We start from the raw sequence: 27336 nt of genomic DNA, 5'->3' as shown, positions 1-27336 counted from the left end.
TTAGGCTTGCAGGTCTATGAAGTGGCTGTTCTTGTGGTTCAGATTTTGAAATTGTTTCTATCTTCGTTCCACATAATCAGACAAAAAGGGACATCTGTAAGTTGTGAACGAGCCTCATTGGCCATTCAGCTCTCATGCTCTCTGCTTGTGGTTTATGTTCTGTCCATGTAGTTATCTTCGTCTTCAAGACAACACTTCAACTACTTTGACTGGTATAAATACTATTGTCTGGTAATCGATGAGCAACTTGGGAACTACAGAAGTGAGTCATGCAATCAAGGCAAGCTTTTGAAACAGATGTCGATTTCAACTAGCAGGCATGACGTCTTACCTGATCTATTCTGACATCACTACTTTGTTGTTGCTTAGCCTTATCTAAGCTACGAAGGGAGTTCTGAAATCAAAGCAAAGAACCCTAGAGGAAAGATAAGGCAACTGGGGAAAGCGCCATCATCATCATATGCACTGAAATATATAACCTTAACCCAGTTCCCTCTTCAGTTTCAATTCCATATGTTAGCCTTTACAAACGAGCTATACTCCTGCACAGATTCCTGAATTCATCAGTTCGAATGTATCATTTTTCTACCTTCAGAGTTCCCTCCAGCCTAAATCAACATGGTTGCTGAATTTGATGCCCTGGAAGTTGAAGGTGTTCTCTTCTCTACTGTCCACTGCTATTGTCTTCTCCTGTGGCAAACTCTTGCTGAAATTTGAATGCTGAGAACAGCCTTGAACTTGTACTAAATGTTGGCTAGACTTATGGGTTGATTGCTCAAATGATTAGATCAAGAATTGTTCACAAGGATTGCTGCCCAGCAGAACTCTTTAAGACTCTTCAAGTCTATGTGCCAATGGCATAACTGTCTTCAAACACCTGAATACAAAACAGATTATGAGATACTATAGATTTTTCTGAACATGGACCTCATGTAATTTACTTGACAAGGAATATAGTGAACTTTGGCATCAAAAATTCGATTTCTTCTTGTTAGCCTCTTTCCTTGTTGCAACTTGAACTCCGTGTTCAGTAGTCCTTACACGAAATCTATGACATTTTTGGTAAACCGGACGTGAAAGTGCTGCGTCAATTTTCAGCAAGATGGGAGACTCGCAAGAAGAGATGACAGATGACAATGTCATGAAGAACCTGTTTGAGTCATTTACAACCTATATGCAGCAGCAAGCTCACGCGAAACGTGTTAGTGATGCCATGGATGCCTTGAAAGCTGTCCAACAGGAGATGAAGCAGTTCAATGGCCAACAAGTGTCAACTTACCTGCATTTATATGAAGAAAAGATGAAGTTTTTTGGGGTTTCTCAAGATGTTTGGAGCCGCTACTTCTTGCGGATCGTGGTACGCGCTCTTGAAGTCCGAATTTCAGAAATTCAAGGAACACATGCTGGTTGGGCAGAGTTTAAGAAGGCATTAAAAGATGAATATTTCCTGGAGGATACAGGTCTTATGAACCGCAGGAATTTCTTAGCATGGGTTTCTATGCCTAATAAGGGACTTTCAGTTACCGCCCTTCTGCGAGAATTTGAGAGCCGCTATGATTAGTTGGATGGAACTGAGCAGCAAGCTTTGGAGATGCAAAAAGTGGAATTATTTTCACAAGCCGCTGATGCTGATTTACACGAAAAGTTGGATGATCTTTTGGAAGATCAAGCTACAGATTCAGGTTTAAAGACTGAGTGGAGACATGTCATTGATGTTGTGAATGCTCTCGTTAAGAAGCAACGTAGGAGAGTACGATTGCATTGTAATACAGGATCTGTTTCTGAAAAATCCTTGGACACCTCTTCTTCTACCCCTGCTCCAAGTTCTATGCCTAAGCCTACTCCTCCTGTTGTAAATCCACCAGTTCCTACTGCTCCAGTGCCATTATTCGTAGATGATGTTATTAAAGGCGTGGCAGATTTGACGATTGAAGAAGTCAAAGTTGAAGTTGGAAAGTTAAAAGATCAACTTATGTCAGTACCTGCTGTAGCGCCTACTCCAGCGACTGCTTTTCCAGGTGGCCAAAGAAAATGGAGACGATGTATTTGGTGCGATAGTACAGAGCACCAACACTGCAGAGATTGTGATACTTTTCAGGAAGCGCGTAAGAAGAATGTAGTGTTCTGGGGACAAGATGGGAAGATATGGCTGATAGAGACTAGAGCTCCTCTTGACACGAACTTTGGTAAGGGAGGCATGAAGAAGCTCGTTGATGATATGGCTGCGCGATCAGCTTATGTGAGTGTTAGAGGAGATGCTTCAGCTTATGGAGTCCAGCTTGAGCAAAAATCAGATGGAGACTCTGCTTTATGGTCCTCTGCCTTGGAGATAGCGAGAAGAGGGAAAGTTCACGCATCCACTATGACTTGTGTGGGCTCCAGCATCCGAGGAGAAACGGGATGGGATTCTCCTGTTGACACGTATTCTATTTTTGCTTATATGGTGAAAACACAGGGTTTAGATGCCATGGTTGAGGAAAAGAGAAGAAGAGATGAGGAGGGTCTCAGCACCTCCAAAAAGACTAGAGGGGGTGACTTTGTTTAACCACCTATTACAGCTCCACCTATGACAAGTTCTCCAGCTCAATCAGGTCCTGAACAACCTATGGGAGACAAGCAGATGAAAGAGAAGAGGCAGCCAAGAAAGGAGCCAGGATTCAAGCTCTTGTCAGACCTTGATATGCAGACGGATATGAGTAAGATTTTTCATGAAAGAATTTTAAATAGTGAAGTCACTTTTACTGTTGGAGAAGCTCTTGGGATTGCTAGAAGAGAAATACAGGATCAGATGCAGGATCTTTTGCGGAGGAAATGACATGCGATGCAAGGACCTGCTTTACAGGGATTATGGCATGGAGCTCTTGGGGAAGAGCATGATGATGCAGTGATGGTTGAGAATGCTTCTGTCGATCCGCAATTGGAGAAAATAGTTCAACCTATGCACTATGAAGATGATGATACCCCTATCCTCATTCCTCGTAGCAATTTTTCACGTAGTCATTGGGCTAGAGCAACCACTGAGACGGTGGTAAGGATTGGAGAGAAACAGATTCCTTTGGTCGCTTAAGTCGATCATGGTTCCGAGATTAATCTTATTGCTTGAGATGTTTATGAGAGTGGCAAGTGGCCTATGGATGCAGAGCATGGCTGGCGCATGAGAGCCACCAATAATACTTCTGGTGATATGTATGCTGCTTGTTCGAGCATCAAAATTTCTATTGGTAATGTTGAAGAGGATTATCATTGCTTTGTTCAAGATTCTTGCTCTTATCCGATTATTCTTGGACAGCCTTTCATTACAGAAGCAAGAATGGAGACGAAAGTGATGGATGACGGCTCAGCCTATGCACGGATACGCAGTAAGGATGGTATGCGAGCTGTTCAGTTTATGACTGTTGGGGTAAATCATCCGAGAAACAGGGACTCCTTGCGTGAGGCACCACTACCTGCAAAGGAGTTGGATTTTCATTAGGTACCGCTGTCTTGCGAGACGCCAGTGGTACGAAGCGGAGAAAAGAGGAGATCTCGCCTCTTGGCAGCCAGTCTTTCTCCACTAATTTTGTTGGTTTTTCTTCAGATAGTTCAGTGAGTTATCAGAAAATTTCAGATTTGTCTAGAGCTACCAGGAAGTACATTGGTTGTAAGGAGAAAGAGTTGAAGATTGCAGGTATTTTGCAAGCAGAAGAGCATGTAGATGGACTATATGAAGGGATGTCTTATGCGGATACATTGTCTGAGATGGGAACTATGCTGAAAACTAATGTATGTAAGGGTTCAAAGATCATACCTGTGTAAACCTTGGATATGTTTCAGGAAATTTCTGATTTTATGCTGAAAACAGAGTTAGAGGCTGAGAAAAATCAGCAAACTGAATCTATGGCTGATCTTGATCAGCTTACAGACTTGTAGAGGGCTCAAACCTTTCAGCCAGCAGAGTTAAATGCTGGAGAAATTTAGCATATGGAGTATGAGGCTGCACCCATGCAGTCCATAGAGCTGAGGGCTGAATCCATTCAGCCAACAGAGTTTAATGCTGAAAAATTTAAGCATACAGAATTTCAGGCTGCACCCATGCAGTCCATAGAGCAAAGGGCTGAAATCTTTCAGCCCCAACAGAGTTGAGAGTTGCTGAAAATTTGCAGAAATTGCAGCAAAGAAAAGAGTGCCTGACTGATGCCAAGGTTGACACGAAGTATAAAACAGTTGATAAGAAGGTTAAGCCGATTGCAGGGCTGCTTCTTCCTGATAGTGATGAGTAGATAGAAAAAGCTATGAAACAACCTATGTTGAGAGATCTTGCAAATATTGGACATAAATTTACAGCTGAAACTCTTGCAGAATTGAAGATTGGAAATGATGATTTCTTGCTTCCAGTGGAAAAAGAATGTTTTAGAGAGATGCTTGGACATCATGGTAAGCCATTTGCTTTCTTTCCTCATGAAATTGGCTGCATTAGTCCCGAATTGGTTGCGCCTATGGTCATCTTCATTGTCCGTCATGTGCCATGGAATATACGTCCTATACCTGTGCGTAAAGCACACATGCCAAAGTTGATAGAGTTGCTGAATGAGAAGATTAAGATGGGGATTTTGGAACCCTCTTCTGCGCCCTATTCTAACAGGTGGTTTACTGTACCAAAGAAGAATGGTACTTTGAGATTTATTCAGGATATGCAGCCCGTGAACAAAGTGACAATCAGGAACGTGGGAACAGGTCCACTTGTGGATGAGTTTGTTGAGGCTTTTGCAGGACGAGCCATCTATTCTCTAGGTGACTTGTATTCTGGTTATGATCAATTTCAGCTTGCCTTGGAAAGCAGGGATCTTACTACTATGCGGACACCTATTGGTCTTGTGAGGATGTGTAGCTTGCCTCAAGGTGCCACCAACTCAGTTGCTCATATGATGAATGCTATGCATAGAGTTCTATGAGACTATATTCTGCAGTATACCATGCCTTTCCTAGATGATGTGCCTATTAAGGGTTGCGCAGAAGAAGAAAAGAATGAGAGTCTTGATTTGCGAGGATGTAGACAGTTTGTGGCTGAACACTTGGTTGCTTGTGAGCAAATATTGACATGATTAGAGGAGGTGAACTTGACTCTTTTAGGGCTGAAATCTGTCTTTGGTGAATTTTCCATACGTTTGGGACACGTTGTCAAATCTTTGGATTTGTCATAACTTGAACAATATAACTCCAAATCGAGCGCTCTATAGCTCAATAGATTCCATTTTTCAAGCGCTTTCCAATGATAGGTCACATCATATGGTTTTGAGAAACTTATGGGCATGTTATCCTGAAGCCACCTTTTTAGTATTCAAAAAATGGGAATTGGGAGATTCTCAAACTCATAATATTGTGTTCTACTAGCTCTTGAGGAAAGGGAAACATTTTCTTGGGAGATAAAACATACTAAAGCCATGAAGAAACTGAAGAAATTATTGAGAGCTACTCTAACTCTTCGAAAGGCAGATTATGAGTATGGGAGACCTATTGTTCTTACTATTGATACTAGTCCTATTGGCATTGGATGGGCTATTGGCTAAGAAAATGCAGATGGGAATATGTGTGCTATTCGATTTGGGGAGAAAATCCTAAATGAATGGAAAGAAAGGTATTTACAAGTTTAAAGAGAGCTCTTGGGAGTTGTCACGGCTCTGAAGAATGACAGAGAGTACTTCATTGGAGTTGTTGTGGTGGTCAAGACTAATTGTTTTCCTCTTCTAGGCATGATCACAAGTTAATCTACTCCAGATATTGCCATGCTTAAGTGGATTGGATACATAAAATCCACGAATCCTGAGTTTAGGCACATAGTAGGTAAAGACAACCAAGTAGTCAATATGCTTTCACGAGCAAGGTACGATGATATTGATTTTTCTTGCATTGATGATGCTAATGATGGGGCTAATCTTTTAGTCATCCATGCTGATCATGCTTGTGCTTTGGAAAGCTTTGATGAGTCTTTATATACAAGAGAGTATGTATAGTTTGGGTGTTATTTAAGTACTATGTCTAGACAAGATGGATAGACTGATGCAGACTTCGAGAAGATTAGAAGAAAAGCTTATGGTTTCTTCTTACAAAGTGGGCTACTTTGGAAGCATCCACAAAAGTGAGGAGGACATCCATTGAGAGTTGTTTGTGATAGAGCCTTACAAGTTCGGATCATGAAAGAATTCCATGAAAGTCTTTGGGCTGGGCATCGAGCTGTTTGGGCAATCTATGAGAAGATCAAAGAGTGCTATTGGTGGAGAGCCATGTATAGAGATATCTCATAGTTTGTTGAGACATGCAGTGATTGTTAGTTGTTCTCTTCAGTGAGGCATAGAGATGAGCTTCATCCTACCTACCTGCTATGTATTCATTACAAGTGGGTTCTTGATTTGATTACTATGCATGTTGCTTCATGAAAGATGCGCTACATTGTTTTGGCACCAGAAGGTCTCACAAATCAAGTGGAAGGAAGAGCATTAGGAACAAAATCTACTTCAGTAGTTTGTAAGTTTCTATTGGATGATGTTATTTGTAGGTATAGATGCATTGGAAAAGTTACTATAGATAGCGGTGACTTGGAGGCTGATGAGGCTAGGGAGTTTTTCTCTCACCTTGGCATTAAAACTTCTTTGAATTTGGTATATAATCCAGAAGGCAACGGAAAGAGTAAAAGAGGCCATTTGTCGATTGTGAAAGCCTTGGCCAAAGCATGTGGTGGACGGATTCAAGAAAAAGAGTTTTGTACAAAGAAATGATAAGACTCACCCACATATCCAATAGAAATATTTAGTTTTGGACATGCAACATATAAATCTCCTATAGTGTTGTTGGCTACACATATACGGCAACCATGATCCACATGACCTGGCCATCTATCACTATCATATAATCCTTGCACTATGACATTAATTTCTGAGCCATGATTCAAAAGAGCAACACAAGGAGTCTCTGTCTTTCCAAGCTTGACTACAATCTATGTAGTCCCTCGAGCCTAGTGAGTTCGAGAAAAATGGCTACAAGGCACCAATCTAGGTTCATCTTTGCTCTAATCATACTATACGCGGGCTGAAGCAATGGATGAAGAGACTTCTTGGAATGCATACATAGAGCTCTATGTGTAGACTCCTCAATAGTCTCCTCAAAAAAATCAATCTCTTCAATCTACAACCCATAGAGAAAAGCCTTAGCAACAACTAAAGCCTCTCGATGGATCATATCCTACATTGGCTCTTCAATAATTTTCTGTTTTCTTTTTATGATGTCAATAATAACATCATGAAATTATCTTTTGGCAATTTCTAAGACTTCTCCAAGTGTAAATTCAATTTTGCAATTAAGAATTTGATCCTCAAGTACCTTTTTCAAGTCAGTGGTTGTCTCGATGTCGGATAGCAGCTTGAGTCCAGGTTACTTTTTCATATTTGGATCCTTTGTCTTTGGGGCCTTCTGATCTTCTTGTACTTTTGGCTTCTGTACATGGGCCATACTCTACTCCAGTCCTGAAGAAGAAGGCTCAAGAACTAGCTCACTCCTCCTAGTTGCCCTCTTCGATCCTTCAGGTTGATCATTATCTCTTTTGTGTTTTTCTTCAACAAGTGCTTCAAATCCTTGAGATTTTGCAATGTAAGCATAGATAGAGAAGACATCTACGCGATCATTCCATCTAGTTCCTTTTCTAATTGCATCTCCTATGAATGAAAGTTCGTATGAAGAAGCTTTATCTTTCTTTTCTGCATGTAGTGCATAAGACCATAAAGGAGACTTATCTTTCGACTAGTGCTCCAATTGAAGACCATAGGTAGCAACTTCTCTTGTTGCCTCTTGCTTCACATAAGAAGAACGTGAGAGAGATTCCTCCAATAATTTCTTCATACCTCTGCTAAAATTTGTTTTAAGCGGTTTCTCTGTATCTCCGAAACATATGAACCTATTCTTCTAGACCACCAACTTCAGTCTTTTCGCCTCTTCAAAGTCTGGACAATCCTTCCGCTCATAGTCTAGACTATCACACTATATGCAACTGTAAACACCATCATTTTCAAAAGAATTCATAGGAGTAGATTAGGTTGGGGCAGAAATTGGAGCTAGGTTAAGTGGTTGTTGTTCTCTTCTGGTCATCTTAATTTGAATATCTTTCAAGTTCTTTGAAATTTCTTCCACCATGTCTTCGACAGTCTGTTTGGCAGATGGTGTGACAACCACAGTAGGAATAGGCATAGGCATAGACATAGAAGTAGACATAGACTCAGGATGAGAAGTAGGAGAAGAAGTGGAAGGAGCAACAGGAGACGTCGAGGTAGGAGAAGACATTTCTAGAGGTGCTTGCATATCGTTCTGCAAGCGAGCCTTCCATCTCTGCCTCTTTGTCAATGTGGAAACCGCATCAATAGCAACTTGCCAATCTATCTTCAATCCCATAAGCTGCATACGGTCTTCAAGAAGCTCTTTCAACTCATCCTGAACTGCAAGATCAGTCGCCTGCAAGAATAACTCTATTTTCTCCGAGTATAGGGCTCTTTGCTCAACTGCATCCAATTGGTTGTAACATTCTTCAAACTTGCATAATAACTCGAAAGCAACAAGTCCTTTGTTGGGTTGATAGATCCATTCAATGAATATCTTCCGCGTAACAATATCATAACCCTCTAAAAAATATTCATCTTTGAGCGCCTTCTTGAAGACATTTCAGTTTCAATCTTGCACAAATAAATCAATCACTCTAACCTGCAAAGCAGGCATGACAAGCCATAGGAAATAGTTGCTCCAGCTGGTAAGAACTCCGAAGAGGCGCACCTAGCTTTCAAAAGTTTTAAGATAAGATGAGACATTTCAACCATCAAATAATTTGTGCTCACTTACCACGGCCTCAATCGCGTTGGTTGCACCATGCATATGCTCTTGTTCTTGATGTAGCATTCGTTGTTGATCAAATTGTTGCTGATGTAATAGCTGCTACTGTTGCGTAGATAACTCCATCTCCTGATTTTGCATCATAATGGCAGAAGAAAGAGTTTGCAATAAATTATTCATCTCATTGGTCAAAAAGCAAGAAGCACTCGATGATGAAGTAGCTGGAATATTCGAAGAGTCTCATCTTGACAAGACAATTACAAGCGATGCTTTCACGTTGGGTTCACTAGGTGTGTCGCACGCGATTCGCACGAAGGGGGGGGAATTCGTGATAGTCACTCGTCACAGGGACACTAAGCGAGATGGAGGGAACTCAAGATAATTTCATGGATGCATCCTTGTAGTTCATTTTGAAGAACATAAGGAAGTTGCTCATTTGTTGTTGATTGGGAGCAAGAAAGGCAGAGAGCTCCCATGTATGTCATCATAGATATGAAGCTAAAAGAAGGAGTTAAGCTTCCTTATGTTATGAGATTCCAAAGAGTTAAAGTATGTCAAAGCATGAACATATTGAGTACAAAGAGGTCAAGGTTTAATAACAAGGGAAGCAAAGTTGGGAGGAAGTAGGGATTTTAGAAATCCTTTCTTACTGTCTTAACTTCCTTGCAATTGGGCTTTAGCTTCGACATCTTCATGTTGAATTCTTTGATATGAAGAAATCTTCACCAAAGATCAATTTATAAGTCATCGTCTTTATGGTAAACGTCTTTAATTTGTTTCTGCATTATCGGTTAAACTCTGCAAACTCTAGCTCTAGCGTGATGACGAGACTTTCTTCCCCATGAATGATTTCATAACTTTTCTTTCTCAACTAGTTTCCCATCACGTGGACTTTTTCCATCATGCCATGCTTACGTAGGGTGTCCCAAGCCAAGCAGTCGATATGTACATGATGTTGGTGGGATTCATGACCTCCTAGTTCTTCACGGCTCCTCCGATGAGATGCTCTATGTTAGAGAAGATCATAAACAAAGGGGTAGTGTGGTTACCTTGGTCATTTGGTGATGTTCTCCACCCGAAGTAATCGAGTGTAGGCCGACAGTGAGAAAAGCCGCCAATTCTCAAGTTAATTGAGATCGAGACTTGCTCGACTGGTGTGGTGAGTGTGGACGTGTGGACGGCGCTATCAGAGATGGTGGTGCGCCAATGGCCTCACTCGTACCACCACGACGTCCTCCAATCAAGATGAAGTAGCAACGGTGGAAAAAGTCGTAGATCAAGCGCTCCTCATCCACAACAACACTATAGACATCCAATTGTTATCTCATCGCCCTTCGGCTTCGTCCTTCCGTTCAATGTTGTTGACTCCCTCCTTTGTGTCACCTCTTCCTCCCTCACAACTCTCGGCTCTCCTTTGTCTCATCCTCTCTTCGTCACCTTGTTGCAGTTATCGACTTCCGCCATCTCCTTTGCTGCAGGTCTTCATTATTCCACCCCACGTCTTCCTCCCTCTATCATCGCTTTTATAATGAACCTCCTCCTTGAAAAAACTTCAAAAAAGCCATCGATTAAAGCATCCTGTTTTTCTCATCATTTAAAGCTTTTGTATGAGGCTTTTTCACCACCTTAGGTGTCTCTTGCGTCATTCTTTACACGAGCATGATGACAACCTGCTGATCAACTTGCTTCCTCTAACATCACCATACCAAAATTATTGCACTTCTCCTATTATATTCTCTGATCCTGTAACTTCTTTGCATCTTCTCTAAACCTGGGATTAGCATATTTCAGTCCCATACAGTGACACTAAATCAGTCACCTCTTTTATCATGCTTATGTTCCTGATTAATTACCACTCTTTTAGAAATTTTGACATTGCAAGCTCCATAAACATGTTGGCCAGCTTCTAGTTTTACTCCCAAGATAGTAGCCCTTCTTCAGATACGTGCAAGCTCTTCAAGCAAAATACAAGCGGGGCTTTCAATCTTACCATAATTCATGTTGTAATCTCTGTAGACATGCTAGATTCGGGCACATTGTAGCCATCTTGACTCTTCACAATTTTTTTTCCTCTTCTACATGATCAGCCTCATAAAATAGATCTCTATGTGCACAAGAATCCATTGTATAGATGTTTGGATCCATGCGATGCAAGCAATCAAACAATGCTCCCACAAAAGAAATTATGGATGCATTGAAGAAATTGTGCCTAGCTTAACTACAAGTGATCGTGCATCATGCAAATGAAAACACACACAATGGAAAATAGACTCCTAATGATGCTGACTAATGTTTTCAAATTCTTGGCGAAAAACTCCGCCCTCAAATTTGCAATGGTGAGTGCATAGCGTCATGACAACATCAATTGTGTCAATCTTTGCTTTGATTTTGTTGAAGTGTATATAAAATTGGCATAGTTTGAGACACTTCTAGTAAGTGCAAGTTCTCCTCCCTCTATATCATCCCATCCCATCTTAAATCATGTATGCACATAGTTCAATAAGCATGGGATTAAGTCTAGGGGGTTCAATCTCAAATATGTAAGTGGTATTACATGGGTTTGACAACACAATGGATTTTTTTGACCCCTCTTTTGGACCATTTTTACACATAGAACCACATCATTTAATAAGGTCATACATAGGTTGAATAGAAAAAAGGTATGCTTTACTCATGCAAAAGGTCCACATGTGAGGGATTTTTAGAATAAGCCTTCAACACACGTGATAGTAAGGATTTACATATAGTAAACCCCTCATGGCATTAATAACTAGAGTGATCTCTAGGATAAAAATGCAGCACATTGGAATCTAGCGATAACATCTCATTGAAAAACTTAGGTTGACCAATCCCCATTATTGAGCACATAAAAGACAAGAAAGGGAATTAGGACTAATGATCTAGATGGCTCCTAATTTGAAGGCTTAACTAATCTCATGTCCAACCCTAAATTGAGCTCATAGAAGAAAAAAAAGGCCTATAACATCTGATGACTAAGATTGCCCTTCATTTTTTAGGCTTGGCCAAACCTGAAGCCTTCAAATATGATGGAAGAGATACATATATTCTTGCTTCTTACCTTGCTTGCCCCAAACTTGCATGGAATGAACTTCTTTTGAGGGGAAGGCTAAGGTATTCCACCTCATTTAGAATTGGCTTGTAATTAGGAACATTTGGGTGAAAACTGGCCCTTTACATTTTTCAAGGAAACAAGCTCAACTTATGCTCTAGATGAATACTAATGCTACCAATTATTGTGTCAAAAGCCATGGGGAAAGTTGCCAACAAAAGGATCACTTGGGAGTGCCATATGTTGTCGACATGAAAAGGACTTAGGAGTGTAATCATAGTCCAAGTCTAGACTTTAGCACGACTCAATGACGAATCATGAGAGTATGCCTAGCCTCGAAGATGAGTCATCAAGTCTTTGGAAAAGTCAACCAGTAGGGTTTCTCTTTCTTGAACCTTTCTTGGTGATGTAGGAAGCTATGCCTTGTTTTTCGTATGATCATAACATATGTGTATTAAAACAGCAATAGGATTACATGGTCTGATGCGTCCATGTATAAACCGACCTTCACTTTTTCTATTAATACCAGTGTTCACGAAAAATTGAGGTTTGAAATAAAGTGAATTGCAAAATGTAAAAATAAACTTTCAAAATTAAAAAAATGTTTAAACCTAAAACTTTTAAACAATTTCAGTTACAAAAATGGCAAATACATGTAATTTGATTCAAAAATCTCTGCAAAATTTAAGTTAGAGGTTTTTGTATCTGCTACCAAAAATGTTTTTCGTGAACACCGATTAATACTATACACTTTGTTAACTAGTCTGCATTGGATAACGACAATATTGATTGTAACGTTGTATCATAGAAATTGTAAATTTTTAGCGTAATGAGGAAGATGTGTTTTATTTTATTTTTGCACGATGCACGAGAAAGAGGTACAGTCCGTGTCACAGTGGTACAAAGTTCACCGAAGCATGGCTGCCTGCAGGAGGCGCTAGGTTGAGCAGACGAGGCTGCCGGCGGCTAGAATTTTGGCGTTTGTGGAAGGGCGATTGGATCAGAGCGGACGATCGAAGGCTGCCGGCGATTGGATCGGAGCGGACGATCAGGATGTACGTCTGATCCCACGACGAGCTGGCTGCTTGTATAAAATGCCACAACGCCCTGGAAATTATATGGAGTAGCTGGGTATTCAAGTGCTAATTCATTGGTCATCAGCCTCGTCTAATATACAAACCTTAGTAGCACCCGAAGCTATATTAGGAGCAGTGTTTGGAGGCACGGCAGGACGACGTATAAGCTTAAGCTGCAGGGAGTAAGGTACGTTAGGATCTTCGACTCAGTGTAAAAATTATACCATACCCATCCGACAACATAATTAGCTGCTAAGCAGCTTGTGTCCTCCAGGTACGCATATAATTAATAGATATTAGGTGGTCATCATGGAGGCCGGGGCCGCCGGGATCAGAGGGACTTCCGCTGCGGTGATCGCAATCGTGATGGGCGTGATGCTGCTGTGGGTGGGGCACGTGGCGCGGGTGCAGGCGAACGATCCGGAGGCCACGCAGGACTTCGTGGTGCCAGCGGGGACGAACGCGTCGGACGTGGACGGGAGCTTCTTCACGTTCACGGGCTTCCGGGACAACTACAATATCTGGTGGGCTTCTCTGTTCAACGGCACCACCAGCAACTACAGCAGCAGCAGCGCCTCCCCGTTCGTGAAACCCTCGAAGGCGTTCGTGAGCGAGTTCCCGGCGCTGTCCGGGCTGGGCGTGTCGGCGGCCCTGCTGGGCTTCCCGGCAGCCTCCCAGAACCCGCCCCATACGCACCCGCGCGCCACCGAGCTGCTCTTCGTGCTGGAAGGGTGCCTCCAGGTGGGCTTTGTCGACACCTCCAACAAGCTGTACATGCAGAAGCAGCTGCAAAAGGGGGACCTGTTCGTGTTCCCCAAGGGCCTGGTGCACTTCCAGTACAACCCCAGCTCCACCTCCTCCGCTCGCGCCCTCGCCTCTTTCTCCTCCTCCAACCCTGGGACGGTCTCCCTCCCTTCCACGCTCTTCAACTCCTCCATCCCGGCCTCCGTCCTCGCCCAGGCTTTCCAGGTCTCTGGTTCCACCATCTCCCTGCTGCAGGCCCCATTCCAGTCCGTGTACATCTAGGGCTAGCTCGTTTTCGTTTCCAATAACCGTCGACATCCATTCGTCGCACCTTTTTTCTCTTCCAGCTGAATTGGCAAAAGGCATGGTGCTTCCTTCTCAATTTATGTATAAGATACGTCTCAATGGGGGATACTTTCTTCTCAGACGACGATGAAAAGGATTTACTTCCTCTTCCTGAAATTTTTTTTCCCGAACCTTGCTTGTGTTCTTGGAGTGGCCTCCTCGGACATACAATCTTAGATCACAATCCATGATCACGTGGAGCTATTGCTATCTTCTTTGGTGGGCATTTATGGGGATTTATAAAAACCTAAAACTTGCACACGACACAATGTCAGAACGATGCGTGCCAATAACATAATCCTGTGATGCATACTAATAACGCAATGTGAGGACGTGTACCAAGGAGACCCTCTTTGACGTGCACAATCAAGATATTAAGGAGCATTGGTAAGGGTGTTGCAACTTAGTGCTTTGCTTAGTTGACTAGGACTTAGATATAACACTCAAGAGTATCTTGCAACAAACTGCAAAGATTCAAGGGAATTCACAAAGCTAGGATCAAGACAAGAGTCTATGGTCAACAAACTCACTTAGCCTCTTTGTCCCTCACTTAGTGGTCGAGTTCAACTAACACATCTCATGTCTCTCAAAGTTCTTTTGCATGGTTATAAAGGTCTTAAGTAAAAGTGACGCCAAGTCTCTTACACATAACTTTTCAAAGTGATCACTTCAAGCAATTTGTCCCAAATCACTCGACCCTAGAAGCATCACATGTGTCATCACATCCAAGGGAGACCATCACATAGGATTAGTGAGACCACAAGGTTCAATGAACATGTCCTTTTCACGCAAGTCTCCAAGAGGAAGCACTAAGAAAAATCCTTACAGATGATGCCTCCAAGAAGTCTAGCATTAAGTGAACCAATATAACACTAATTTTTAACATGAAATCTTGACTTGTAAGTACCCAGAAGATTCATGGCCATCATGATTTATTATCCATAGCTTTTTATTCCTTATTTCAAATCTCACCTTAACTTTATACTCATCAATCTTCTCAACTCTAAACTCAAATGTTTCCCTTTACAACCCTCTCAATCACAAGTCTTAAGGCTAGATGCAAGTAACACACGAGATGTCCCTTCCCTCTACCTCTTAATCTCTTAGCTCAAAGCTCAATGTTATAGACAAGATGCTACCCTTTCTTTTCCTCTCTCAGTTGATGATAGTTTTTGCACACCAAAAAAACAATGAAAACACAAAGGTAACTACCTTAGTAAAAAATCTCAAGCATTCAAGGATAGGAAACCAAAACATGACCCATTTGCCATGCCTCATGACTCAAAGGTAATATCACAAAGTCCCCAACCTCTCAATTTTCAAAGAGATCACACACACACACACACACACACACACACATACTCTCTCTCTCTCTCTCTCTCTCTCTCTTTGTGGTGAAGTTTCAATAAGATTCTAAATCAAACCAACTACTAAAGATGCCAATGGTTCAGGCAACCCAAAGGCCTACCCAAAAATCTTAATTCTTGAGCAATTCTTGAATCTCTACTATATGTATATCCTCTATATCATTTGCGTTCAAAGCCTACTTATAAATATCCTTATATATGAATTTTTCTTGAATAAAGCATAACCCTTTTCTATTCAATCCGTAAATAACCCCTTTATATTATAGTGTGCTCATAGAATGGGACCAAATTGCGTATGCCTCTAGCATGAGAGTATACCTCCTTATATTCACGGATGATGGTTATATGCCAAAAACCCTTGAGTGTCCTCCCACACTAGGTGGACACGAACACCTACTAGTCACACACACCACACCTTCTCCCTTAGGGAAAAAAAAGATGAACATCGTTTTTAGACTTTACTGGACAACTTGGAGCTATCTCTTCCAATGCTTCATCTGGGGGGAATGACTTACATCTAAGGGACTCAACTCGATCGGACTTGACTCGACTAAGGGCTGACATCATGCCGAATATCATCAAGGCATGGAACATGTACATCTCGCTCGTGCAAACATCAGGTCGCTATCCCAATGTAATGGACAAGACGAGAAATGACTATGGATAGAGTCATAGAAATAGATACATGACACGACACATCTCCATTATCTTTTGGGGTTGGCTGTGGGAGCATTGACTTATTGAAAACTTGACTTAGAAAGACTAAGTATAAGGGAAAAGGTAACTATCTATTATCAAAGTGAGACAGAGGCAAGATGTGAAGGGAATGACACACGAAGCATTCCTGAGAGTTGAGGTGCGCCAACCAAGTAGCTCTTCTAGTTATTTGTTGCTCCAGAGGTTGCCGTCATGAAGAGATTGTTATGAGTTGTTGAAGACAGGAAGGGTCAACAGGAGCACCAGAGAGAACTTTCGGGCACAATGGACTAATTTGAGGACTCCTTCCTTTGACCTTGCTTTCGAAACTACCAGATGTTGAGTTCTTAGCACTACTACATGCTTTCATGTTCTCCATAACACAGATATTGTTGCTATTGTAAGCTAATAATGGCAAATGCCCACAAACATGATCTTCATCTTCATCACAACTTGCCCAAAATCTTATGGCAATTAGTGCGCATCATGAGCAGAAGAGATCCTGCTGTGGGTAGAAGTCGAGGGTGCTACTAAGTGCCATAGCAGTAGTGCTATAAATAAAGATGTGTGCTAGTTGTGGGGCAAAGGCGGGACACTACAAGATATAGACCTTATACCAACGTTTAAAGTGACGAAAATACAAAAAACAAAAATTTTCCCGTCGTCGCAAAAAGCGTCGTTATTGACGATGCCATAGAAATGTCGCTATTGGCATCGCTATATGCGTCGCAAATATTGCGACGCATATAGTGATGCCAATAGCGACACAACCAGTAAATTTGCGACGCACATAGCAATGCCAATAGCGACGCGAGCAGTAAATTTGTGACGCAAATAGTGACGGTAACAGGAAAAAAAAAAATTGTGGCAAGGCAGCAAGCTACCCTGCCACATATAGCACTGTGTGCTGTATGAGAGCCATACAAAATAGTTTCTGCACTACTGTATACAAAGCGCTTGCAAACAAAAAGAATGTATACTGAAATCATAAAATTGATACATTAAACAAATACATGATCGCATAAAAAGCGATTGGTACAATCATGACAGGATATCACTAATACATAGAAAATGTCTACATAGATCAGGCAACTAAAAAATAAAGGTGTGTGAGCTCCAAGGATCCAAGGGCGAGCTACAATCCTCGTCCCCTGAAAGCTCGTCCCGCCGCAAAGGAGCATCGAACGGATTCTGTAGAAAAAGAAACAACACATCAATCCACCATACAATAATGCATTCAAATATCTCATGGTAACTACGGACAAGAAAGATGAGTGACTTACAAGGCCCCCGCGTCTATACAATCGGTCGATCAATGCATTGAGACCGTGTCTCTCTGCATATTGAGTCTCAAGGCCTTGTGGATGCGATTTGTAATGGAGTGCTGCAAAGAAAACAAAATGCTAACTGTTAGAAACATGATTGTCAGTACAAAGAATATTTCAAAAAAACAAACAAGCAAAACAAAAGAGAAACTTACAAAGTCCTCCAAATATGTCCTATGGCCGCCACTTCCAAGATGATGGACCACTCCGGCCTCGAGTTGTGCCCTCACCGCCTCGCGCTACTGACTCCAATGTCCTGGCAAATCTGTAACCTCCTCCCTCAGTTGGCGCCAGTCGTCTGCATCTAACCACTTGGGCTTTGCAGCCCCACTCTTGGTTGCCTTGTGTGTGTTGGATCATCTATGTGACATGTATGCACGCATGCAATCCATCATCCAGCCCGTAGAGAATCTATCTACTGCGGCTGGCACCGGAAACTCCTTGTGCAAGGATGCTACTATGTAGTCCTTGCTCCCCTCCGGTATGTTCTTCTAATGATCCAGGACGTTGTGCCGAAAAACTTGTTGGCACAACTCTCTCATGCGAGCCATCACCCTCCTCCCCTCATCATTCATGATGATGGCTCTTGGACTACTATCAACCATATATCCATAACCCCTAGGAGTCTGCCTAAGATTGGTCCTCTCCCATCTCTGTCCACGCTCCTGGGCATATCCAGGAGACCCATCTACATCCGGTGTACCGACGGGGGTAACCTCTCTCAGAGTGGCACCCAAAGGGGTGCCACCAAAAGGGGTGCCACCTGCTGACGGCGGCTGCTCAAAAGCCGGAGTAACTGGAGTAGACGTCCCCACAGGTGTGACAAATCCTGGAGGTGATGCAGCTCCAGCTGAACGACGAGACGGACACACCACATCTGTGTCTTCACAGTAGCATCCCCCTGATCCCGATGCAGTCCCTCCCTTTGGCCCAAGTCGTGAGCGTCGAGATCGTTTGCTCGAAGTTAAAGCATCTGATCCTGCTGAAGCAGATCTAGCAGAGTGCCCTGATGAAGAATGAGACAGCTCCTGGTCTGCCATCTCTCTGAATCTCGCGAGTTGGTTTGGAGACATGCGTGCGAAGATGTCCAGAAACTCCTCATCGCTCATCCCTCGACTCATCCTGAAAATGTCACTTGCACAAATAAAAAATAGTGTTAGAATAATCAATGTAAATTATACAAAGCACAGTAATATAAATCATTTTTTAAAAATCCCTCTTAAAATGCATATCTTATGTACCTTTATAAGAGATCTAAACAACGAATTGAGTAAGTGGATGCTCCAAGAATGAAGTATCCTATGGTCCCATGTTAATCTCCTGACACAACTCTACATACACTGGAAGGTCAATAGACATGTCACCACAAAAGAATGAGTCTTCCTCGTTCTCAAAAATTCTTGAACTCTTGTATTTCCATCATTGTTAGCCAATGCGGGCTCCAAGCTTGCGGCGGCCTCCACCCCTTGTAATATCGACGCCTCTATTTGCATATTATCTTCATCTATGCCCGAACATCGCTTTGATCATATACTCTTGCACTTCGGGAAGTTGAAGGTATAACATACCACCATCAAGGTTGTCAGGGGTTTGGATAGAAGATTACCTGTTCGCAAACACGTACAAAGCGAGTTCAAACCATTGTGACATAAACCATGTCATATTACAATTAGCAAGCAAATGACTCTATACACCTGTTCACAATGGGTCGGCAACACAAAGGTGTCGTGCAAATCCATCCATTTTTTTTTGGAATCTATTTCGAGAAATCGAGATGGACCTCGTCGAACTGTTGCTCTAGCTTCTCCAAGTACCACTTTGAACCACTGCACATCGAATAGTATCATGGAGAAGCTACGGTAGTCCACCGTAATAATACTTTGCAAGTTCCCAAAATACTCCATCTCATCCACAACCGTGTTCGGATCCGTTGCTCGTCGCCGGCTATCTTGCTCAAACCTACCTACCTCCTTCAAATCCATTCGTGCCCCTATAGTGTCTCTTTTTCTTGTGATGTGGTCCCATAGCAAGCTGCCCACATTCTTGAAAATATGCATGGGAGACGATAACCTGAGGTAACCAGACCTGTAAGGCGAGCCATGACCTAGTGAATACCTGATTGAATGAGATAAAATATAGATATTACCAGCGAGAACAGAGGTCTGCTCACCTAAGCACTCTCCCAATCCCGGAAAGTCATACATCATCCACATGAGAATGGCTCGAATGTTGGCTGACCGCCGACCATCGCGTCTGCTCATATCTTGCACAGTGACCCCCTCCTCCCACAAAATCTTAAGCTCATCGACTAATGGACGAAGATACACGTCCATATTTTTTACTTTGTAGCGACATGGGACGAGCAAGCTAAGGATAAGATATCCTTTCTTTGTAGAAAGCAATGGAGAGATGTTGTATTTGATAAGCACTATAGGCCACACACTGTAAGAAGTTGAGCGCAGACCGAATGGGTTCACACCATCCATTGTGAGACCGAGCCAAAGATTCCTTGGCTCTCGCACAAAGCCTAGGAAGGTAGAGTCAATGTGGCTCCATGCGCGCGAATCCGCTGATATTCGTTGAACTCCATCCGTGGACCTATTCTGCACATGCCACGTTGTCAAGCTTGCCATGCCGGACGTTCAAAACATGTGGTTTATGCGGGGGATGAGTAGAAAGTGTTTGAGAACTTTTGAGAGATGGTTTGCCCTTGCAATTCCTTTCAATACTTGTGAGCACCACACTTTGGACATGTCTCCATAGTCTCATATTCATCTTGAAACAGTATGCAATCGTTGATACATGCATGGATATTATTGTAGTCCATGCCAAGCTTCCGTAAAACATGTCCTGCATCATCACGAGACTTAGGTATGGTATTTGCAAGTGATAATATATGATATTTCAATAACCTGAAAAAAAACATAAAACACCTTTAAAAAGCACAAATGTTTGTAATAATACTGTCAAAAAAAAAATCAATGAAGCCTATGTGCAAGGTACCTGAATAACTCGATCACACTCGTATCACTCCACCCGTATTTTGCATGCACACTTAAGAGTGCAAGCAATGTCTTCAACCGAGATACTTGGCACCCATCATATAATGGTATGGATGCTTCCTCTCTAAGCGGATGAGATGTCTCGACATCCATGGGAATCAATGCATCGATCATTGCCTCCATCTCAGGCTCCAAGATTGTAGGTAGGTCGGGAAGGTTGTCTGTCTCCTCTGGCATTGACGGTATACATGGGCTTTGCGAGTGGTGGATTGGCTCCTGCAATCCATCCATCGCACGTCCACGAACTCTTCTAATTAGCCGCAAAGGGTGCACTCCCCCTTGGGTTGAGACATCCCCCCTGGATAGAAAATTTACCAACAAGACCCAATCATATTGTGTATGGTTTTCAATTAGCTTGCAAGTACAATGCATGATTAATATTAACTTCAAACTACCATTTGCTGAAAATCCACAATCGCCTCATCAATGATCTCAGATTGAAACTCGCCAAATCGTCGTACGTGTTTTATAGACAATTGGCGTTTTCGTCTAATTGCCAACTTGCATTGAGAGCAAGGACGTGGGACACGCTGATTAAGATACGCCTCGCGATCTTGAACAATAAGACCTTCGTTTTCCATCTTATCTACATTACAGCAAACGAGGCTCAAATGGATAGCTTTATGGAGATGTATGTCAAGTTGCAAGTTGACCATAAGCTCTTGCATTGTACATAGTAGTTGAGAGATTTATTGATGTTATATCTCGGCCCTATATCATGCTCAAGGATTTGTTTGTCCCGGTAGATAATTATTCGTTATTGTAAAAAAAAAAAAGCATTGGTTCATAAGGTTCATGAGTCGAAGACTAAATGTTTGGACTTGACTAAAAGATTGGATAATGGCTTAGATGCTAAAAGGAAAAGTGATGAATATGTTACTTCATCATTGCAACAAAAAGATTGGTGACAAGGATGCTATGATTAATGAAGTTCTTCATGAGGTGAATATAGAGTTGAAGGGGATGGAACACGATTCTTCTTTGGGATTTAATGGTGATAAGTCAATTATTGAGGTGTCTTCTTGTACAACCATTATACCTTATATACCTAGCTACGGTCTCTAGGTTATATACTTTGAGTATCTTAGAGGGGCTCTACTAGGATTACTTTACAACTGCACTAGAGGGCTTTGAGTATAAGTAATCCATTTATGAACATCATTGAGGATCTCTTAGTCTAATAATAAATTAGTCTCAACAAAAAGCATCTTAGAAATGTGGTTTTTTTGTCCTAGGATCGCGTATCAAAATTAATGCCATCTATGAAATTTATCAACTATAGTAATAAAATTTGTTTCAATCAATTCTACTCATAGTCATAAGACCTAAGAGAAAATATCCTATGCTCAATTTAAGGGATTCTTCTTCTATAACAATACTTTTGGGTTCATTTTGATGAAGTACCGTAATGACCATTAGCTAGGGTATCATTTTCTTTTAGTCCTTCCGTTGACTAGTTGGCATGATTTCTAATTTGTTATGCCTATAAAGTTAATACAAAAACAATGAATTATGCATATCACAATTAGATCCCCTTATACTTGGACATTATGAAGGACATGACCAATTTTAAGCCATCTTAAAGAGTCACCAATGTACGTGGCCCATGGCAAAGCACATTGCATACCATTTTTCGATAAGTATATTATCGTGCATCTTAAATCTCCTAATTAGACTTTACAAAGTGTATGACTAATTTTTAGCCCTCTTAAGGAGTCAATGTAATGGTACCCATAAAAAAAGCAAAGAGGATACCATTACCATAATCATGGATATGCTATCATTCCAATATATGTTATCTTTCTCTTTCTCTCCCTCTCTCTCCCTCTCCCTCCCTCTCTTTCTCTTTCTCTCGCATTTCCTCTCCCTCTCACAATATATCTTAACACTCTACAAAAGCAAAAGGGAGAGGGAGAGAGAGAATGCACTCTCCCTCCCTCTCCCTCTCCCTCTCTTTCTCTCTCTCTCCCTCTCTCTCCCTCTCCCTCTCCCTCTCTTTCTCTCCTTCTCTCTCGTTTCCTCTCCTAAACAAGCAAAAAAGAAAGTGATTTAAATCTTTAATAAGCAAAAGGGAGATGGAGAGAGAGAATGCACTCTCCCTCCCTCTCCCTCTCCCTCTCTTTCTCTTTCTCTCCCTCTCTCATTTCCTCCCCCTCCCTCTCCCTCTCCCTCTCTTTCTCTCCCTCTCCCTCTCTTTCTCTCTTTCTCTCTCATTTCCTCTCCTAAACAAGCAAAAAAGAAAGTGATTTAAACATTAAAAAAGCAAAAGGGAGAGGGAGAGAGAGAATTCACTCTCCCTCCCTCTCCCTCTCCCTCTCTTTCTCTTTCTCGCAAAAAAAAAGTGATTTAAACCTTAAACAAGCAAAAGGGAGAGGGAGAGAGAGAATGCACTCTCCCTCCCTCTCCCTCTCCCTCTCTTGCTCTTTCTCTCATTCTCTCTCCCTCTCCCTCTCTTTCTCTCTCATTTCCTCTCCTAAATAAGCAAAAGAGAAAGTGATTTAAACCTTAAACAAGCAAAAGAAAGAGAGAGGGAGACTCACTAATGAGATATGGCGAGTGTGGGGAAACTCCTCTTTGCGATGAAGGCTCCTCCTTTCCTTCGCGAACAACGGCGGCGGCGGCGGCAAGTCTTCTTCCTCTCCTTCTCTCACGACGGTCGCTCTCTCCCTCGCTCTCGCTCTCAAAACACACAATGTGCAAACGCGAAATGAAACCGCGCTTGGTTTCGGCCTGCTTTTTTCCCTCTGGAGCGTCGCTATTTGCGTCACTATTGGCATCGCTATTTGTGTTAGCGACGCCAATAGAGACGCCGCTACCTGCCGTCGCTAATCGGCATTGTTACTAGCTCAAATCCTTGTAGTGGGAGTTGCCTTCTTAGGGACTGCCTTCTTTAGAGTTGCTGACTTGTTTGGTGTTGTCACAATGATGATGCAGAGGGGGTAGCGGGAGCAAGAGCAGCAACTAGTATAGACTTCATAGGTAGGGAACTTAGGAGTAGCAGCTGTTTTCGATGATGTTTCCTTCTCCGGGGTTGGCTTCTTGGGTATTTCTTTTGCCTTCGTGGATGTAGGCCTGGACTTCTTAGGCGGCGCACCCTTCTATATCTTTTTCTTTGTAGGAGGGAGAGTCTATCTTTCTATGTGTGACCGCCGACATTAGCTAGATACAGTTGTACACGTGTGTGGCATTCAATAAGTCAGTGTAGTCAGTGACTTAACCATACTTAGTCTTGGTTAGTCATACATATGTGTGTAACTCTCTTTCAATTAGTATGATGGAAGAATAATGGAAGAAGAACAACAATGAGTTGAGGATCATCTTTTGCTCCACTCTGTATCTCTCCCTCTCTTCCAACATGGCATCAGAGCTTGAACACCTAAAGCCTGAAGGCTTGGCAGTGGCCATTTGACATCAAGGCATCAGATCTAAAGAAAACGTCATCAAAGGAGACTATGCCTCCAGCCCGTTTTTTTGCAAAAGATATATCTTGCTACATAAATGGTTTTTAGATAAAGACCCGCGTTCCCAACCGTTTGGACATGGTCTATAACTTTGCAGAATAAAGTTTTTTCAAATTTCTCATAGATTTTGAGATATTTAGCATAGACCTGTGCAAAGTGGCTATTTACTATAATAAATAGTAGGTGATTCTAGAGCAGTGGTGGCTTTCATCCTAACAATGTATATGCACTTATTATTGTGCATTTGAGCATGATATTGGACTGTTAATTGCTCAGTTTTGGAGCTTATTTACAAGCTGGAAATAGTGAACTCGTTGTTGTCCTAAATTTGGAAACAATATATCTATAGGATTGAAGTATCTGTGATGGTTATTTGCTACTGACAAATGCTTGGATCATACCACTTGAGTGGTAGAATATTTTTGGGATATTGTGAGTTCTAAAAGTCCAAATTTTGGACTGATTTTTTGTTGGTTATACCAAGGTATTGACTAGTTATTGTCTATAGGAAGGATACATATCATCTTCACTTGATATACATGCAATATGTTTTGGACATAGTTTGTTGCTGGAATATTTTGCCACTACCATAGAATGTTTTGAACTGATTTGAGGCTGGTTTATGCTCAGTTGACTGTGTTTTTTCATTGTTGAAATATAATTTATAGCAAGCAGGTTGTCAGGAAAACTATCCTGAATTGTAGGGGAAAACTATATTGAATAGCAGGAAACTGGTCCTGAACTGTAAAAAAAGGAGTCAGATACTTACAGATTGTATACATCACTAAATACCTAAGCTACAATATGGCAAATTCTCAAGGCACTAACAATATCACTCAAATTGTGGGAGAAATGCTGGACAACAAAAATTTTGCTTCATGGAAGTTCCGTATGAAGAATTTTTTGGTTGGCAGAGGTTATTTGGGACTTATGTACAAGTGATGAGGCTGAATCTAAAATACATGAAAGGAATTCGACAAATGTCAAAAAAGGGCTCATAAGCTATGGACTGAGAGAGAATGCACGATGTGTTACATTGGTTTTTCTTATGTATATTAGATGCTATGGTTATACAAATTACTGGATGTAGTTCTCCAAAGGATGCATGGGACATACTCATTAAGAATTATGAAAATGTAACACATGCAAGAAAGATTCAGCTAAAGCAACAGTTCAATAACATGTCTAGGAATGGCAAAAGCATTCAAGCCTACACTATAAAGATCAAGAACATAGGGAATCAGCTTGCCACCATTGGATCTTTAGTGTTTGAGGATGATATGATTGCATGGGCCTGGCAAAGAGTATAAAGCATTTGATACATCTATTTCTATGCGAGCTGAATCCCCTGATTGGGATGAGCTGATTGCTTTGTTGCTATATGAGGAAGTTAAGCTTGGGCTGAATACAGGTTCCAGTATGTCTCAAAGCAAAGACACTGTTCTTTAATCTAGCGAGCATGGCAGAGGCGACAGAGGCCATGGCTCTTTTCAAGATCGAGGAGACACTCGAAATGCTTATGGACACCATCAGCAGAATGCCTGGCATGGCACAAATACACAGGGCTTGCGTGGATCTGGCAGCTTTAGAGGCAAGGGGAGATCACCCAATGGTGAAGGTGGTGGATTTGGTTCATGTCAAGTGATCAGTCAAACAAAGATAAGGACTCTCATTACTGGGGTAGATATAGACACATTGCAAAGGATTGTTACAAGAAGCAAGGAGATATGAAGGAAAAGGTCAAACAACTTGGGATCTATGAATCTTCTAGAGGTGCGCATGATGAGTAGGTTGACACATTGTTTGCCATGCAGCATTTGTCTAAGAATGCATCTAGGCAGGACAGAGATGAGAGATGGTACATTGATTCAGGGGCTTCAAATCATATGACACCCCATGGAGAATAGTTTGATGAGATAGTTACAGGTTCACATGGTTATGTGTGTACTGTGGGGATGACACCCAACATGATATTTAGCACACAGGAATTGTTTTGTTGTTGATGCTGGATGGCAAGAAAAAGAGCCTGCATGATGTACTACATGTACCTACAATAACTAAGAGTCTTTTGTCAGTTGGATAGATGGCAGAACAAAATTTGCAAGTGAGATTTAATAGAGATGGATGCTTTGTTGAAGAATATGGTAATGGCTACAAATTGATTGCTCAAGGCTGAAGAGATGGCAGAATTTCTACTCTTGATGCGTCAATTCCAGAATTGAAAGTAGCCATGTTTGCACATGATGATGGTGCTATATGGGATATTGAGATATGGCATAAGAGGATAGGCCATGTGAATATACAAAAGCTGAAATCTATGCAGCAGAAGGAGATTGTGCTTGGACTACCTAAGTTCAAGTATAATGACTTTGGAAATGTATGTGATGCATGTCATTTTGGAAAGCAAGCACAATTTCCATAAATTATGAGACATATACAAAACAACTAATGACCCTTGTAGTTGGTACATTTAGATGTATGGCATCCGTCTCATAGTGCTTACTTTGGTAGTGCTCATTACTATGTATCCTTCATTGATGACTTCAGCAAGTATACTTGGCTTTACATACTCAAACATAAGGATGATGTGTTTGATGCATTCAAGGACTTCAAGAAGCATGCTGAAAATGAGTTGAGTTGTAAATTTTCATATCTTAGATCAGATGGAGGTGGAGAATATGTCTCTAATTACTTTGAAAGGTACCTTGCTAGATGTGGGATCAGAAGATAGTTAACTTGCAACTATACACCGTAGCAAAATGGTGTAGCAGAAAGGAAAAATAGGGTACTGATAGAATCGACAAGGGGTATGTTGAATGAGAAGAGTTTGCCAAATGGTTATTGGGCTGAAGAAGTAATGACTATTGTCTTTGTGCTGAATACAACTCCTTATACAACAGGGATTCATAATGTAACTCCATATGAGAGGTTGTATGGCCATAAACCTAACATTTCACACTTGAAGGTATTTGGCAGCATTGCATATATGCATGTTCCTGATGAAAACAAGAATAAATCGGATCCTAAAGCTGTCAAGAGTGTGTTCCTTGGCTATGCACAAGACCAGGAAGCTTATAACTGTTATGTATTGTCTACACATGAGACATTGATAAGTAGAGATGTTTTTTTATGAGCTGGCATGGTGGTATGGTAATCCTGTTGCAGTGGCTACTGATGGATCAGCCAGCACTAGTAATGCTGAAAATACACCTATAGTGAGTACATCTATGAGTGGTTCTACAAGTGATGGGTCACCTACAGTAAGTCATTGGTCAGGATGCTTGCGGAGTCGTACTCCTACGTCCAATGACACAGATATGTGAGTGAGAGAGAGATTGGATAA

General features: G+C 41.6%; 1 protein-coding gene across 1 annotated transcript; it reads left to right on the top strand.

Moving 5' to 3' along the window:
• The first annotated feature begins 13359 nt into the window (after positions 1-13359).
• On the top strand, positions 13360-14019 carry LOC148022133 (putative germin-like protein 9-2). Its single transcript, XM_087696803.1, has 2 exons — positions 13360-13517; positions 13566-14019. Exons 1-2 carry the CDS (start codon positions 13360-13362, stop codon positions 14017-14019), a joined length of 612 nt encoding a protein of 203 aa, XP_087552929.1.
• The last annotated feature ends 13317 nt before the right edge of the window (positions 14020-27336 follow it).

Source organism: Lygodium microphyllum, chromosome 17, assembly GCF_053477565.2.
Source record: "Lygodium microphyllum isolate KBCC chromosome 17, Lygodium_microphyllum_v1.1.10, whole genome shotgun sequence".
Lineage (NCBI taxonomy): Eukaryota > Viridiplantae > Streptophyta > Polypodiopsida > Schizaeales > Lygodiaceae > Lygodium > Lygodium microphyllum.
This window is presented reverse-complemented; position numbering and strand designations above follow the sequence as displayed.

Excerpts from the sequence above, each read along its gene's own strand:
- LOC148022133 (XM_087696803.1), top strand. The coding sequence starts at position 13,360 with ATGGGCGTGATGCTGCTGTGGGTGGGGCACGTGGCGCGGGTGCAGGCG. Across the intron at positions 13,518-13,565 it reads CGGGACAACTACAATATCTG|CGCCTCCCCGTTCGTGAAAC; the intron begins GTGGGCTTCTCT and ends CAGCAGCAGCAG.